General features: G+C 36.7%; 1 protein-coding gene across 2 annotated transcripts in view; it reads left to right on the forward strand.

Moving 5' to 3' along the window:
- The first annotated feature begins 8178 nt into the window (after nucleotides 1-8178).
- The window catches only part of rwdd (RWD domain containing 4), a 46366-nt gene continuing 39474 nt past the window's right edge, over nucleotides 8179-15070 (forward strand). Inside the window, exon 1 of one of the 2 annotated variants that reach the window (XM_039751041.1) lies at nucleotides 8179-8397. In XM_039751041.1, the coding sequence (XP_039606975.1) occupies nucleotides 8374-8397 (24 nt within the window). In that variant the 5' untranslated portion in view covers nucleotides 8179-8373. The remainder of the gene's footprint in view (nucleotides 8398-15070) is intronic. The other variant, XM_039751040.1, reaches the window with a different exon arrangement.

Genomic DNA, 15070 nt, shown 5'->3' on the forward strand with positions numbered 1-15070 from the left:
ATATCTTTAAATAATAGCTCTTTACATCAAAAAATATTACTATCATGCTTTGAAATCTAATTTCTGGTGAAGATTGTTGGGTAAGAATTTGACACAAACAACATCACATATTTTGCTAAAAATACAGGTATGTGGCTGTAATATATATTTTTTTTAAATGCGTACATCCTGCAGGACAATGCACCATGTCATAAAATATATTCTCTCCTTGTCTGATACATAAGTAAATTAATAAAAAAATAAAATATACACACACTTTGGTCTGAACACACACTAGATTGACTATAAAGCAAGAAAATTAAAGAAAACTTCTGACTTGGCTGTCACAGTGAGGCATTATACAGGCATGGTGCTGTTGGTATAAAGGAGCCCCAGTAGCATTTTCTTGAAACACTGCTGAATGATTTGTTGGCTGAAAGTACTCAGTGTTAGTGTGTCACAGAGAGGATGTGCAGTATTGTTGATAATGGCACTCAGCTTTCATTTAACTTTCTTCTTTGCTATTACCGCTGAACTTGCCCTTTTAATTAACATTATCAGCTTTATGCTAAATATGCTTTTGTATATTTATAAAGTTGACGTCAGAATTTTCCATTCACTTATTGTAAATTCTTTAAAGCTCACTTTATAAACCCACAATGTTATAATAACAAGCTATAAATCTTGACATATTTAAGACATCTACTTTGTGCAGGGCAAAAGTATTTTTTCCAGCAGTGCTCATAGACAGGTTATTAAACTTTTTATTGACTATATCACAATTCCAGTAGGTCAAACGTTTACATACACTTTGTTAACTGTGCCTTTAAACAGCTTGGAAAATTTCAGAAAATGATGTCAAGCCGTTAGGTAATTAGACAAGGCCCATCCTCAAACACACTATTTCCTTGACATAATGGGAAAACCAAAATAAATCAGCCAAGACTAGATAAAAACTGTGGACCCCTACAACACAAGTTCATACTTGGGAACAATTTCCAAATGCCTGACGGTACCACGTTCATCTGTACAAACAATAATACACAAGTATAAACACCATGGGGCCACACAGGTGTGGTATCACTCAAGTCACCATAAAAAGCCAGGCTGCAGTTTACAATGGTACACCGAAAATAAGATCTTTCTGGAGAAATATCTCTCTCTGGTCTGGGGGTGGGGGGCGGTGCTTTGATGCAGGAGTGACTGCTGCACTTCAAAATATAGATGGTATTATGAGGAAGGAAAATTATGTAGATATACTGCAAAATCTTGAGATAAACAAAGTTGAAGCTCAGTCACAAATAGGTCTTCCAAATAGACAGTGACCCCAAGCATGCTTCTAAAAATTTTTAACAACAACAAGGTCAAGTAATTGGAGTGGCCATCACAAAAACCGGACATCAAGTCTGCTGAAAACTTGTGGGCTATGGCGTTATTTCAGTGCCACTATTCTGAGCGCACGTAAAAAAATATTGCAAGTGCAAGTGTTGCATTTTGAGGAGAAATTTATTTTGAGCGTACAAAAGCTGAATTTGAGTGAACAAAATTCATTGCTGCGTGCAAAAAATGTATTTCAGTGTTTGCACTTATCCATATACACACACACAATAGCACCCCTCTCGCTCAGTTTTTCATTTGCTTGCTGCAATGTGTTGCTTGCGCTCACAACATTCTCTGCTGCAAGCGCTCAACTCTCTGTACACCGTTATAAGTGTGCCACAAAACCAACCAATCACAGACTTGGTTTCAAAAATTCTGATTGGCTCTTACGGTCTCCAATCAGCTCGCTAGCTGCTGCATTCCGGAAACAGTCCGAAATGTAGCTAAATCCAGCTAAACTCAATTAAACCCCAATTTGCGGATAATATCTTTAATTATTTTATTTTAAAATATATTATTTGTTAAGACTATCGTTGGTGTAGTATAATGTAGTTGCATTATACAACCATGCCAACTGACTCTCCAAATTATATTTGAGTAGCTCTCTTTTATGTCGTCGAATACTGAACAGCAGCTGATTGAAAACCGTAAGAGCCAATCAGAATTTTTGAAACCAAGTCTGTGATTGGTTGGTTTTGTGGCACACTTATAACGGTGTACAGAGAGTTGGCTTCAGCAGAGAATGTTGTGGCGCAAGCAACACATTGCGAGCAAGCGCAAATGAAAAAACTGAGCGAGAGGGGGTGCTATTGTGTGTGTGTATATGGATAAGCGCAAACACTGAAATACATTTTTTGCACGCAGCAATGAATTTTGTTCACTCAAATTCAGCTTTTGTACGCTCAAAATAAATTTCTCCTCAAAATGCAACACTTGCACTTGCAATATTTTTTTACGTGCGCTCAGAATAGTGGCACTGAAATAACGCCATAGTGGGCAGAACTGAAAAAGCTTGTGCGAGCATGGAGACCTACGAACATGTCCCAGTTACACCAGTTCTTTCTGGAGGAATGGGCCAGAATTCCAACAACTTATAACAGACTTGTGGAAGGCTACCCAAAACATTTGGTGCAAGTTAAGAAATTTAAAGGCAATGCTACCAAATATTAACAAAGTGTATGTAAACTTGTGGCCCAATTGAATTATGATAAAAAAAGTGCAATAACCTGTCTTTGAATATTGTTGAAAAAAAAAATTTTGTCCTGCACAAAGTAGATGTCTTACACAATATGCCAAATGTATAGTTTGTTAGCATAAAAACTGTGAAGGGGTTATAAAGTGAGTTTGAAAGAATTCACCCTAGGTGTATGTAAAATTCTGAATTCAACTGTACACTCTAAAGGCTTTGTATAAGAAAGGATTGTTAGCACACCTGTGATTACAATGCAAGGTTCATGGGATGCTATGAAGACATCTTTGTTAACTAAATTTCTTATATATTGATGGTACAACCATCATTTTGGAAACAGCTTCTTTCCTGGGATTTTCATAGACTAGTCTCTACAGTATACAGAGAATAGTGTGCAAGAAACATACGATTAGCAGCACATGTTAATGTGAAGTCTGTGGAGAAAGTGGAATCAGTTTTAACTTGAAAAGATGCTGACGGAAGAAGAGAAGAATCGGGCCGCTAGGGTGGAGAAAAGAAGAGCTGCTTTGGGAGTAGCAAGCGAGTCATCCTCTGAGCAAACAAATGCTAAACGTATAGAGAAAGAGTATGAAAACTATAAATGCTCAAGACAAATGTATAATGTGCAGTGCGCCGTTACTGGTGTTAGGATATTTGTGAATGGAAGTTTTGTTGTTAATATGTTCTGTCAACTGTAGATTAATATGTCTCAGGTTTTAGTTTTGCTAGATTTCAAAATATGTTGCTTTAAACTTTGTTTTACCCATTGCAATGTATTTGACTAAGTGGGTGTGAGAAATCTTTCATTTAAAGCACAATTTATTTGACACAAGGTTGGCATGTTGGTGGAGTGGTTAGCAGTTTGGTTTCATGTTTTGGGCACAGTCATTTTCTGTGTGGAATTTGTATGTTCTTGTGTTTCTGTTTCTGAGTTGTTCCCAGACTACTCCAGGTTTACACTTTCACACTAACAAATTGTCTGTGCGTTAGGATAGTTGGCAACTCCAAATTGTCCATATTTTGTCTCTAGTGTTTGTAGTGGACATCTGTAATTGGTTCCTTCCTTGTCTCCAGTGCTGCCAGAATAGCACCTATGACTCTGCACTGATTTAAGTGGGATTGAGAATATATGCAAAGGTAATAATTTACTATCAAGGAATAATTGTTATTGCTTTAAAAATTTTACAAAACTAACAGATTTGTTACAGTATCAGATACAGAAAAAGCATGTATGCCTTTATTTCAATAGAGTTTATTAATTGTAAGTTTTACATTGTACCAGTTGTAGTTTTTCTTGTCCACATGTTTACAAATGCAAATATAGTAATATGTATCAAACCAAAAAAGGAAGTACAGTCATATTACTCCATTTCTTTGGTTTCTCTACTAGGTTTTAGAAAATGTTACAATTAATTTGAAAGTACTCCATCCAAAATATAAATTTGTGAATTATGTTTTTTTCCTTTTTCTTCCTAAGTTTAAATTTTTATAATTAGCTTCAGGATACAATTCTGATGTGAAACTGTACAATATGTAATTATTTATTTATAATGATGTTGTAGAGACTGCAATCACTGGGCCACTTCTATGGAGTAACTTGCTATAAATCTTAAAAATTACTCCAAGTTTACTTAGGTTATACTGGTGCGCAGCAGGAATGCTGCATTTGTATCTTTCAGTATCAATACTTACTACTTCTTTATATGGAGGAATATTTTGGACAAAATAATATAAATAAATTGATATGAAAATAAATTAATGGAGTCAATATATAAACTGTTCAAAAAATGTTCAAATGTTCAAAAAAACACTTTGAAAACACATCAGATCTCAATGGGAAAAAAACGTGCTGGATATCTATACTGATATGGACTGGGTAATGTGTTAGGAACGAAAGGATGCCACATCGTTTGATGGAAATGAAAATTATCAACCTACAGAGAGCTGAATTCAAAGTCACCTCGAAATTCAAAAAATGATGCGTCAGACTAGTCCATTTTGCCGAAATGTCATTGCAGCAACTCCAAAACATATTCAGTATTTTGTATGGCCCCCACATGCTTGTATGCATGCTTGACAACGTCGGGATATGCTCCTAATTAGACGATGGATGGTGTCCAGGGGAATCTCCTCCCACTTCTAGACCAGGGCATCACTGAGCTCCTGGAGAGTCTGAGGTGCAACCTGGCGACGTCGCATGGACCAAAACATAATGTCCTAGAGATGTTCTATTGGATTTAGGTCAGGCGAGTGTGGGGGCCAGTCAATGGTATTAATTTCTTCATCCTCCAGGAACTGCCTGCATACTCTCACCACATGAGGCCGGGCATTGTCGTGCACCCAGAGGAACCCAGGACCCACTGCACCAGCATAGGGTCTGAGAGTGTGTCCAAGGATTTCACCCCAATACCTAATGGCAGTTAAGGTACCGTTTTCTAGCCTGTACAGTTCTGTGTGTCCCTCCATGAATGTGCCTACCCAAACCATCACTGACCCACCACCAAACCGGTCATACTGAACGATGTTACAGGGAGCATAACATTCTCCATGGCTTCTCCAGACACTTTCACATCTGTCACATGTACTCAGGGTGAACCTGCTCTCATCTGTGAAAAGCACAGGGTTCCTGTGGTGGACCTGCCAATTCTGGTATTATATGGCAAATGCCACTCGAGTTCCATGGTGCCAGGCAGACAGCAAAGAGCCCACAAGAGAAAGTCATACAATGACAATAAAGGGATTAAATTCAATTAAATACAAGAGTTGTATTTAGATATAATTATGAGTGGCTTCTAAGTCGATTTAGATTTCCAAGAGCCATCTTCTTGGAGCTGTGAAATATTAGAATACTAGGATGTATACCTGATATCATTTTTATGATGAAATGCATTAAAGTATGTATTAAACATGGGGGCACAGTGGCACAGCCGTAGTGAATGCAAAGACGTTTATTGTGTAGCGATTGGTGACATGGAGAAAGAAAATGGAAGGACAGGAATTGGGGGTTGGTACGTTTGGCAGAGACAGTACTGTTAAAATAAAGAATAAAGAAAGTTCATCCAGAAGAACATCCATTAAATTCCCAGGACACCTTGCCACAATATCTCTAAAAGTGATTGCAAAAGCAGCTGTAAGTTCAATGCAGAGATCATTTATGGCAGTTGTGACAAGGCTCCAAGAGGCTAGATGTATGAATGAGTACTCAACAACAACAACATTTATTTATACTCCACCTGGCTTAATTGAAATAATGTGTAAATGTTGCATTTGAGAGATGGTGATCAGGGACACAGACACAGAATTTAGTGGATGTTCTTCTGAGCAGGCTTTCTTTATTGCAGCCACACCATCTTTATTGAATGTACCAAACTTCAGTACCTATCCTTTCATTTTCTTTACCCACATAACCAATCATCACACAATTAACGTCTTTGTATTTGTTACTGTTCCACCACTGTGCCCCACATGTTTAATACATGCTTTTAATTTCAAGTAGACATTTTAGTATTCTAAAATGTTCAGAGAGATGTAATGTCATGAATGTAATATATTATGTGTGTGAAACACTTGTCAGGTTAAAGAAAGCCTGTTTAAGAAGCATGTAACAATTAACAACTGGGTTGGGGAAGACTTTTAACATGCCACTTTAGTTAAGATGGGAATTGAGAAACTCTAGCTTGTAGTAAATGAAACATCCATTTTAAGATGAAGTTTACAATGTTCTACTTTAATGACAAAATAAACTACGAGAATAAGTGGGAATTTCGAGACTAAAGCCAACAAATAGTATGTTTTTCCTTGTCTACACCTTACTGAGTAGGACCTAAATTTTGCATTAGTTTAAATTCTTTTTTTCCACATCCTTTTGCCATTGTCATTTAAAAAAACATTGAATGGAGTGGGCTATTTATATTGATTTGTATATTCAAATATGCAAAATTATGGGAGGAATTGGGGTGGTCCTGTAGGCACATGCATGTGCGTTAAAATTCCAGTTGATTGGGATTTATAAAGGAGAAGTGCGTTGAACTTCACTTATGCATACTTTTATGCATTTGAATTTTTTTGTGCTTACGCACATTTACAGTTTTATCCATATGCCATGTTTTAGTTTGAATTCTACGCACAACATTATACATGAGGCTCCTGGTCTGCCCAAAACATTGTCCAAGAAAATTATAAAAAAGTCAAGAAACAGACAAGTATTGTCATATTATACAAACTTGGGCTAATTGAAAAGATGTGAATACAACTGTTGCTGCGCAATAACAACAAATGAATGTCAAACAGAGACTCTTTCTTTTTGCATCGTTTTCCACAATATATCACAGGGTACACAGTCATAAAAGACTGTCAAACTCTAAATATCCCCCAAAATCTATGCAAGGTCAAAGATTGGTTTCATTAACAGGGCAGGATTCAACATTTATCTGACATAGTCTCTTTTCTTGTACCTCAGCATAGGCTTCCTCAAAGTGATTGTGGAGTGTGATAGTACAATCCTTCGGCAAAGTTTGTAAAAACGGAGAACAGCAACATCAAAAAGATATCTCTAAATTCCATGCCTCATTGATGAACTGGGTTATTCAGGACATACCAGCAATATCTTGAGCTTTTAGCATTTCGCTTGTGAAGGCTAGTTAGAAATGAATGAAAATGTGTTATGTAATCTAAGTAGAACAACACTAAGATCAAATATGCTGAGTTAAATTGCAAATATATGGGTTTAATAGATTTTTTCCCAGATTAATCAGTTAAAGTAAGTTTGACTAACTGCAGTAATATCTTTAACTCATCTCAGTACATTGCAACCTGAGTAAATAATCGACTCAAGTTAGGTTAACCACTGTGAATTCTATGTGAATTACCTGTTTTTATTGTTTGTATACTGCGGTGGGCTGGCGCCCTGCCCAGGGTTTGTTTCCTGCCTTGCGCCCTGTGTTGGCTGGGATTGGCTCCAGCAGATCCCCATGACCCTGCAGTTAGGATATAGTGGGTTGGATAATGGGTGGATGGATGGATATTGTTTGTATATGGCGGCATTGCGGCACAATATGTTATATGTCCAGTTATTGTTTGTGTGAAGTCAATTACAAAAAACATGTTGACATAACAAAAAAAAAATTGTAACATTTTAATTTCCTAAGTGAGTATCTCCGACTTACCCCAAAATTAGGAGAAGGTCTTCCAACAGCTGAGAGCTGAATTGATTATGATTTCGCTGCTGTTGCCTACATTGTGACCCATTCACTTTCTAACCCCATGTTTCCCATTATAGTCTGGCTACATACAGAAGTTTGTTTGTGATAGACTATGATCCTATGTGGGCTTTTATCCAACTAATACTAGGCCCCTGTTTCCAGCAATCATGCGTTGGTTTGCAGACTGAAAAAAAAAGACTTTATTGTGCTGTAATTGCCCATTAATATCATCCCTTTGCCATGTGATGGACTGATATCCTATTTATGTGCATTCAAGTCGGTGCTATGAATAAAGATTTTGCAACAATCGCAATAAAAATAATTGCATTCGTCTTGGTTAAGCCGAAATCCGTCTATTAGAAGATGAAATTCCTGAAAATGTCTGGTAGACTCATTCGCTCTAATCACGTGTTCAGGGTCTTTCTCGGCATCACAGAGAGTCAGAGGGCGGAGGTGAAAGTTCCTTTGCTTCTGGCTCATGCTCTTTCCCTTGCTTACTCCCCAGCTGGTTTAGAAACCGAAGGCACCTGATGTTTTTTTATTTTTTTATTTCTGTTCAGAAAGGTTTATCAACTGAACTCTAAAAATAAACAGTCTATCTGCGCCTTTGTTAAAAAGATCAACATGACGGCGAACGAGGATCAAGAGGTAAGTTAGCGAGTTGGCACTTTCTGTAACGTGACAGTGGAACGCTGGGTAGCAGCGATCATTATGCACAAGTGCAGAGTTATAGATAGCGCAAGGTGACAGCTCTTTTAGCTCACGTCAGTAGGGAAGTAGAGGAGCACCAATCTCTGAACTTGATGTTTTAATGGAAAATAAGGGCAAACAGTATTTGAACCCCCGTTTTACGACTTCAACTGCCGCTCAGGGGAGTTCAAACTTTTTACGTTTTTATTCTGTAAATAAGCAGGACAAGTTTTGGTCATCATGCACTTCTGAACAACGTTAAAAGTGCTTGCGTACTCATCGTGATATTAACCACAGAGTTCTGGAAACAAATAACTGCAGCTTACATGTTTGGTCAAACGCATAACTGTATATCCACCCTTTAAAGCAAGAAACATATTGTCATTTTATTGTTACTTACAAAAAGTATTTCAAACTTACCCCTTAAAAAACATAGGAATGGAAACATGCTCTAGTAGTGTGTCTTCGAAGTTCAGTTGGGTTGTGTGTTCAATGTTCCTGTGCTAGAAGCAGTGCATAGTGATTTAATTTGAGGCGGAAGCCTGCAAACCGAACCAAAATAGTTATCATTAATCAGTTTTACCTATTTCATTAAATTTTGTTGGTACACTAAACCTGAGTCTTTCCTGACACCATCAGGTGCAGATAAAAAGGTATAACTATTAGCGAAGCTTAACTGATATTCTCTGAATCTTTAATCTTAGCGATCCTGATTATTAAATCTCTTATGTCACAAAGATGACATTATCAACACTCCTTAGTTTTATTGCAACAATGCAATTCAACTTATTTTCATAATAGAAATTTTTCCTTTTGCATGTCTTCACTTGGAAGCCTTGTAGTCACTTCATTTAATCAGAAACAACAGTGATTCCAACTCTTGAGGATTTTTTCAGTTTTTTGCCCTCTGGTGTCTGTTATTCAACCCCAGAGAGAAAAATAACTCTCTTTTTAGATCTGATACCACTATTTTCAGTCAGTACTCACAGTTTATGTGATGGATTCATTGAGCTTTATAGCATGTACTTTCTATTGTTAAGGTTCTGTCTGTCTTAACATTGTAATGTCGGCTGAAACTTATTGCTTCAATTCATTAGATACCGATATAGCCTACACCATTGAAACCTCTACCTAAAACCTACCATTATATCAAACATTCCACTCTATCCCACTTTTATGATGTGCTCTTGTTAATAGTTATATTCAGTAACAATGTTTGATATTGGCACACTCCTTAATTATACTAGTATTCTTAGGGCTGTGTTTTTGTAATTTTTTTAACTGTGCTACATATTTTTTAGGAAGATAAGGTGGGGCTTTGTTGAGCACTGCTTCTTCACAATTCCAAGTGATGCGGTTTAATTCCTGGGCAGACAGCTTTTGGGCCATAAGAAACAAAGTTACTGGCATTTAGCCCCTTTTGGCATACTATATGATCCTGAACAAATCACTTAAATCACCTATGATGTGTCAATGCTGAATACAAGCCATAATTTTTTCTGTTAAATCAGTATTATGCTGTGGCTTAGAATGCTATTAATAATTCTTTACATTTATATAGCACTTTTCTCACTACTCTAAATCTCTCTTATATTTACTGAAGAAAGTTCTAAAAAATGAAGATTTCTTGTTTGTATATTCATTTGTTCACTGACTGGGTATGTTTTACAATTTCTCCCTGTAATTTTGTCACTTTTCCCTGGATGCTCCAGTTTCATTTTGCAGACTGCTTCTTCAATTTTCTTGCTTCTTACAGGGCTCTCCTTACACTTTCTACAAAACAAAATAGGAAGGATTGTAAAGCTGCTTATTACACCACATGCAATTGCACTTAAAAGTAATTACACCTATCCATATTTTTATGAAAATGTCCTATGTTTAATAGAGAGATGATTAATTTTTCAGTCTGAGGTTATTTTTAAAATTAGAATGAATTATTACATGCATATGTTCATTTAGAAAATGGTAAACAAATGGACTGACTGATATCCAACACTGGAAGGTTGTACTTCAGTAGTGACTGATAGCACTTGTATAAAACCTAACACAGCAACCATGCAGACTTAAGGATACAGCATCACATAAACACAAAAACAGCCTTTGTAGTGACTGTGATATCATAAAGAACATTTCAAAACCCTGGTAATTGTTCCATCATAGACTTGTCCTTGAAGGATAGAAGGTAGAATATGCATAAACTATGTAAAATTAAGGTGGAATTTATCCCTCTTTAAATAATATTATTGCCATCCTGTTAGCCAATGGTGTACACCTCTGTGACAGAGAGGAAAAAAAAAAAGCTTGGTAGAAGTAAGAACACTGTTACACTACAGCACCAAGAAGATGCAAATGTAAGATAAATTTTTCATCCAATTAGTATGTTGCATAAAAACAATACATATTTATATCAATGATGTTGCATAATTTAGAAAAAAGAAATATATTTGAATTATATATTACATTGTGAATGTGGAAACTGAAAAAATTGAATGGAGAAATTGAAATTCATTTACTCCATCTATACATCGGTCCTGTTACTAGCTAGTTTTACTGAGTTTAGGGGTCATGGGAGGTTGGTGCCCTATCTAGAGCAACTCTGGAAACAAAGCAAATATCAGTTCCTGACTGGAACCCTATAAATTAGAGGACAAGCATACATACAACTACACTTACCTACATAAGCTTTTCTTTTTTCTAGATGTTGCTATACAACTAAGCACAATCTGTAAGTTAATTAAATACTTTCTATTATTAATGGGTTAAATGGTCAAGTTTCTGCTGACTGAGTATATTATTGAGGGCTGGGTAAGACTAAGTTTGTTACTAGGTTCTTGTGTTCTCACACTAAGCTTAAGATTAACAAATGGCATTCCGCGATCCTTTTTACACAACTATGTATGAGGGATGCCCTACTACCAGTCACTCTGCAATATTCAACATATGAACAAACCCCCCCCAAACAGAAATCATGGTCACAAAATTACATATAATTTTTTAGATATTCCACTGCCTGTCAATCTGTAAAATCCTGCATAAGAGTACCTAAGAATGATCCAAGCTTTTACTTTTTATGACTCCATGTAGGGACTCATTATCGGCAGCACTAACAAATATACGGGTGTCCCTGAGACACACAAAGGATCAATGTATATAATGGTTACTAGCGACTGGGAGCCCGATCGAATTAAGTTACAAATTCTATGTTTGTGAAATCCATACTTTCTCCGCAAAGAATTATTTGTTTAAGTTCTTGAAATGATTTTGTTATCATGGCACTGATCTAATCAGAGTCGGGGTAATAATTATGTTGGCGTGGTCATTTTAGATCTGAGATCGGCTAAAATTTAAACAATGACCGTTTTTAATACCCAGCCGTCATTACTCAGTTTGCCAATAGATGTAAGAAGGACGGATGCCAAAACTGAACTGCCCAAAGATAGATTTCGACCTACCAAGCAATATGTTCTAAATTACTTACGGTTCCAGAGCTGTCGAAGGGTTTAAGTCAGTTGACGATGTTAGTCCTGGAAAGTACGCCCCACCAAACCAACGTTCCAAAAACCAACCGAACTTACTGTTATCTGCTCGAACCAACAACAACTTACTATATTCTGCTGTCCAGCGGCTTCACTGAAGCATTCGAACATTCTTAACCAATCATGCAATATTGCGTTTGCCACGTTCTGTTCTAACTACAGAGGCAGAGTCCCATTGCATGGTTCTAACTTGTATTGAGTCGAGGTATTGATGCGAACACCATATATACAGATAGTATCAAATTATATATAAGGATATTCTACTTACCAATCAGTGGTGCCTTACCTCTACCTTTACTTGTTCTTCTGTTGATCTTAGTCTTGATAATCCTGTAGTGATGAACAAATGTCAATTTCTTCTGCACCAGGTGCCCTAATATTTAATTCAATCTCTCAAAATATAAAGACACAGTATAGAATTGTAAAAGCAAGATGCTATTTATTAAACTATAGAAAAAAACGATAGAAAATAAGATAAATAGCAAAGTCTGGATATAGCTTTAGGAAAGCTTACTGAAAATTAGCAGTGTCAAGGGTGGATGTTGTTCTGAGAGGCTTTTTAATTTAGCAGTTGACATGACTTTTTATGTTGTTCCACTCCTCAAGTTGTCAGTCTTTCACATGGGTCATTATTTATGTTGAAATTCCATGTGACCTTTCACACATTTTATTGGCTAGCTGTTATTGTGTTGGATTAGTCTGCTCAAATTCTTTGATCCTGTGTGCAACTCTGCAAGGTTTTCCATTCCCAGTGACTAAAATAGCTCTTGATCCTGTGGCATCCACACTATTTTCCATTCAATTCCAATTACTGGGTCAATACAGGAATATCCATCCATCCATTTTCTAACCCGCTGAATCCGAACACAGGGTCACGGGGGTCTGCTGGAGCCAATCCCAGCCAACACAGGGCACAAGGCAGGAACCAATCCTGGGCAGGGTGCCAACCCACCGCAGGACACACACAAACACACCCACACACCAAGCACACACTAGGGCCAATTTAGAATCGCCAATCCACCTAACCTGCATGTCTTTGGATTGTGTGAGGAAACCGAGCCGGAAGAAACCCACGCGGACACGGGGAGAACATGCAAACTCCACGCAGGGAGGACCCGGGAAGCGAACCCGGGTCTCCTAACTGCGAGGCAAATACAGGAATATGTTAAAGTCTAACAAAGTTAGAATTATTTATCAGCCAATCAGAATAAATCTAGCACAGTACGCCCCTGAGCATTGAAATTCAGTAGAAAAATGTTGTCATTGAGTTATTAGGTAAGTTTGTGAAAGAGTTTTGGTGATGAAAGGTTCATATAATGCTGTATTTGTATATTTATTTATGTTTTAATATAACTTTGTTATATTATATATTATGTTTATATAAAAAAAATTTCAAAAAAGAAGTGGTCAGATGTCAAAATCAACATGAAAAGGTGAGCGAGTATCATATGGAAGATTATTATGGCCACAGAGAAAAAAAAAATAGGGACAATGAAGAAAAAAAAGCCTATGTCGAAAGTCAAAATTTTCACATCTTGCCTGAAGAAGGGGCCTGAGTTGCCTCGAAAACTTGCATATTGTAATCATTTTAGTTAGCCAATAAAAGGTGTCATTTTGCTTGGCTTTTCTCTACATTCATAATGGCTAACACAGTACAACAACCTAGCACTTTAATCTCAAAATTTCTACTTTATTCTCATACTGTAGTTTATTTTGTCATTAAAGTAGAACATTGTAAACATCATCTTAAAATCGATGTTTAATTTGCTAGAGTTTCTCAAATCCAATTGTAACTAAAATAGCACATTAAATGATTCTTATTCTGTGTGTTCCCCAACCCAGTTGTTAATCGTTACATGCTTCTTAATCATGCTTTCTCCTACGCCAACAGGAGCATGCAGGCAGTTATCACCACACCGAATACATTACATTCATGATATTATAGCTCTCTGAAATTTTAAGATGCATACTTAAAATGTTTTTCATGAAGAAATACATTAAAGCATGTATTAAACTTGTCGAGGCATGGCGGTGCAGTGGTAGCGAATACAGAGTCATTTATTGTGTGATTATTGGTTATGTGGGGAAAGAAAATGAAAGGATAGGAACTGCAGTTTGGTACATTTGATAAAGACGGCACGGCTGCAATAAAGAACGTCTGTTCGGAAGAACGTCCATTGAATTCTGTGTCTGTGTCCCCAATCACCAGTTCATGAACCCAGCATTTACACATTATTTCAATTAAATCAAATTTTAAAAGTGATATCAAGTATACATCCTAGTATTCTAACAGCACAGAGATCCAAGGGGATTGCTCTTGGAAATCTAAATCGACTTAGAAGCCAGTCATCTGTAAATATGTGCTTTCTTCTATTGAATTGAATTCCTTTATTACCATTGTGTGGTACAATAAGATTCAATATGCAACTCCTCCATAAACTTATTTTCCTATAAAATGATAAAAAAAACACGGGAATGTATACAATTTGAAAGCATACATACACTATAAATGTACATATAGTGTAGTTAGTGCAAATGGCTCATAAAGTGGCTCAGGTTGTCCAGTAGTACAGTTGTAGTGCAAGTTTACAGTGAGGTAATTGTAATTAAAAGTACAAACAAATCTACTGGGAGCACATGATGGACTGTTTGAGTATGTTTATAGCTCTTGGGATGAAACTGTTTCTGAGCTTGTAAGCTTTAATTCTCTGCACTCTCGACACAACCTGTGCAGCTGTGATACAACACACAAATACAATGAACAGGTTAATATACTTTCAGTGGTGCACTAAGAGTAACACTGCTAAACCAGCTATGGTATTTGGAATAGTTTGGCCATTCCGTGCACCATTATATTATTACAGAATGATTGCAACCAAGTGCCTTAAATTTGTAAACAATATGCAATTAATTTCATTGTATTTGATACAGCCAACATCATGGATGTGAATCTAAAAGAGAAATGGAGACCACAGAAAAAATAGCATTGATTTGGTGCTGGAAGCCACCAAGTCTGCAAAATTGAACAGAAATATACATATGCATGGTGTGAGGCTGCCATGAATATGTGTGTGGTTTTTACTCTGCGTTTAGTT

Source organism: Polypterus senegalus, chromosome 4 (genome assembly GCF_016835505.1).
Source record: "Polypterus senegalus isolate Bchr_013 chromosome 4, ASM1683550v1, whole genome shotgun sequence".
Classification (NCBI taxonomy): Eukaryota; Metazoa; Chordata; class Cladistia; order Polypteriformes; family Polypteridae; genus Polypterus; species Polypterus senegalus.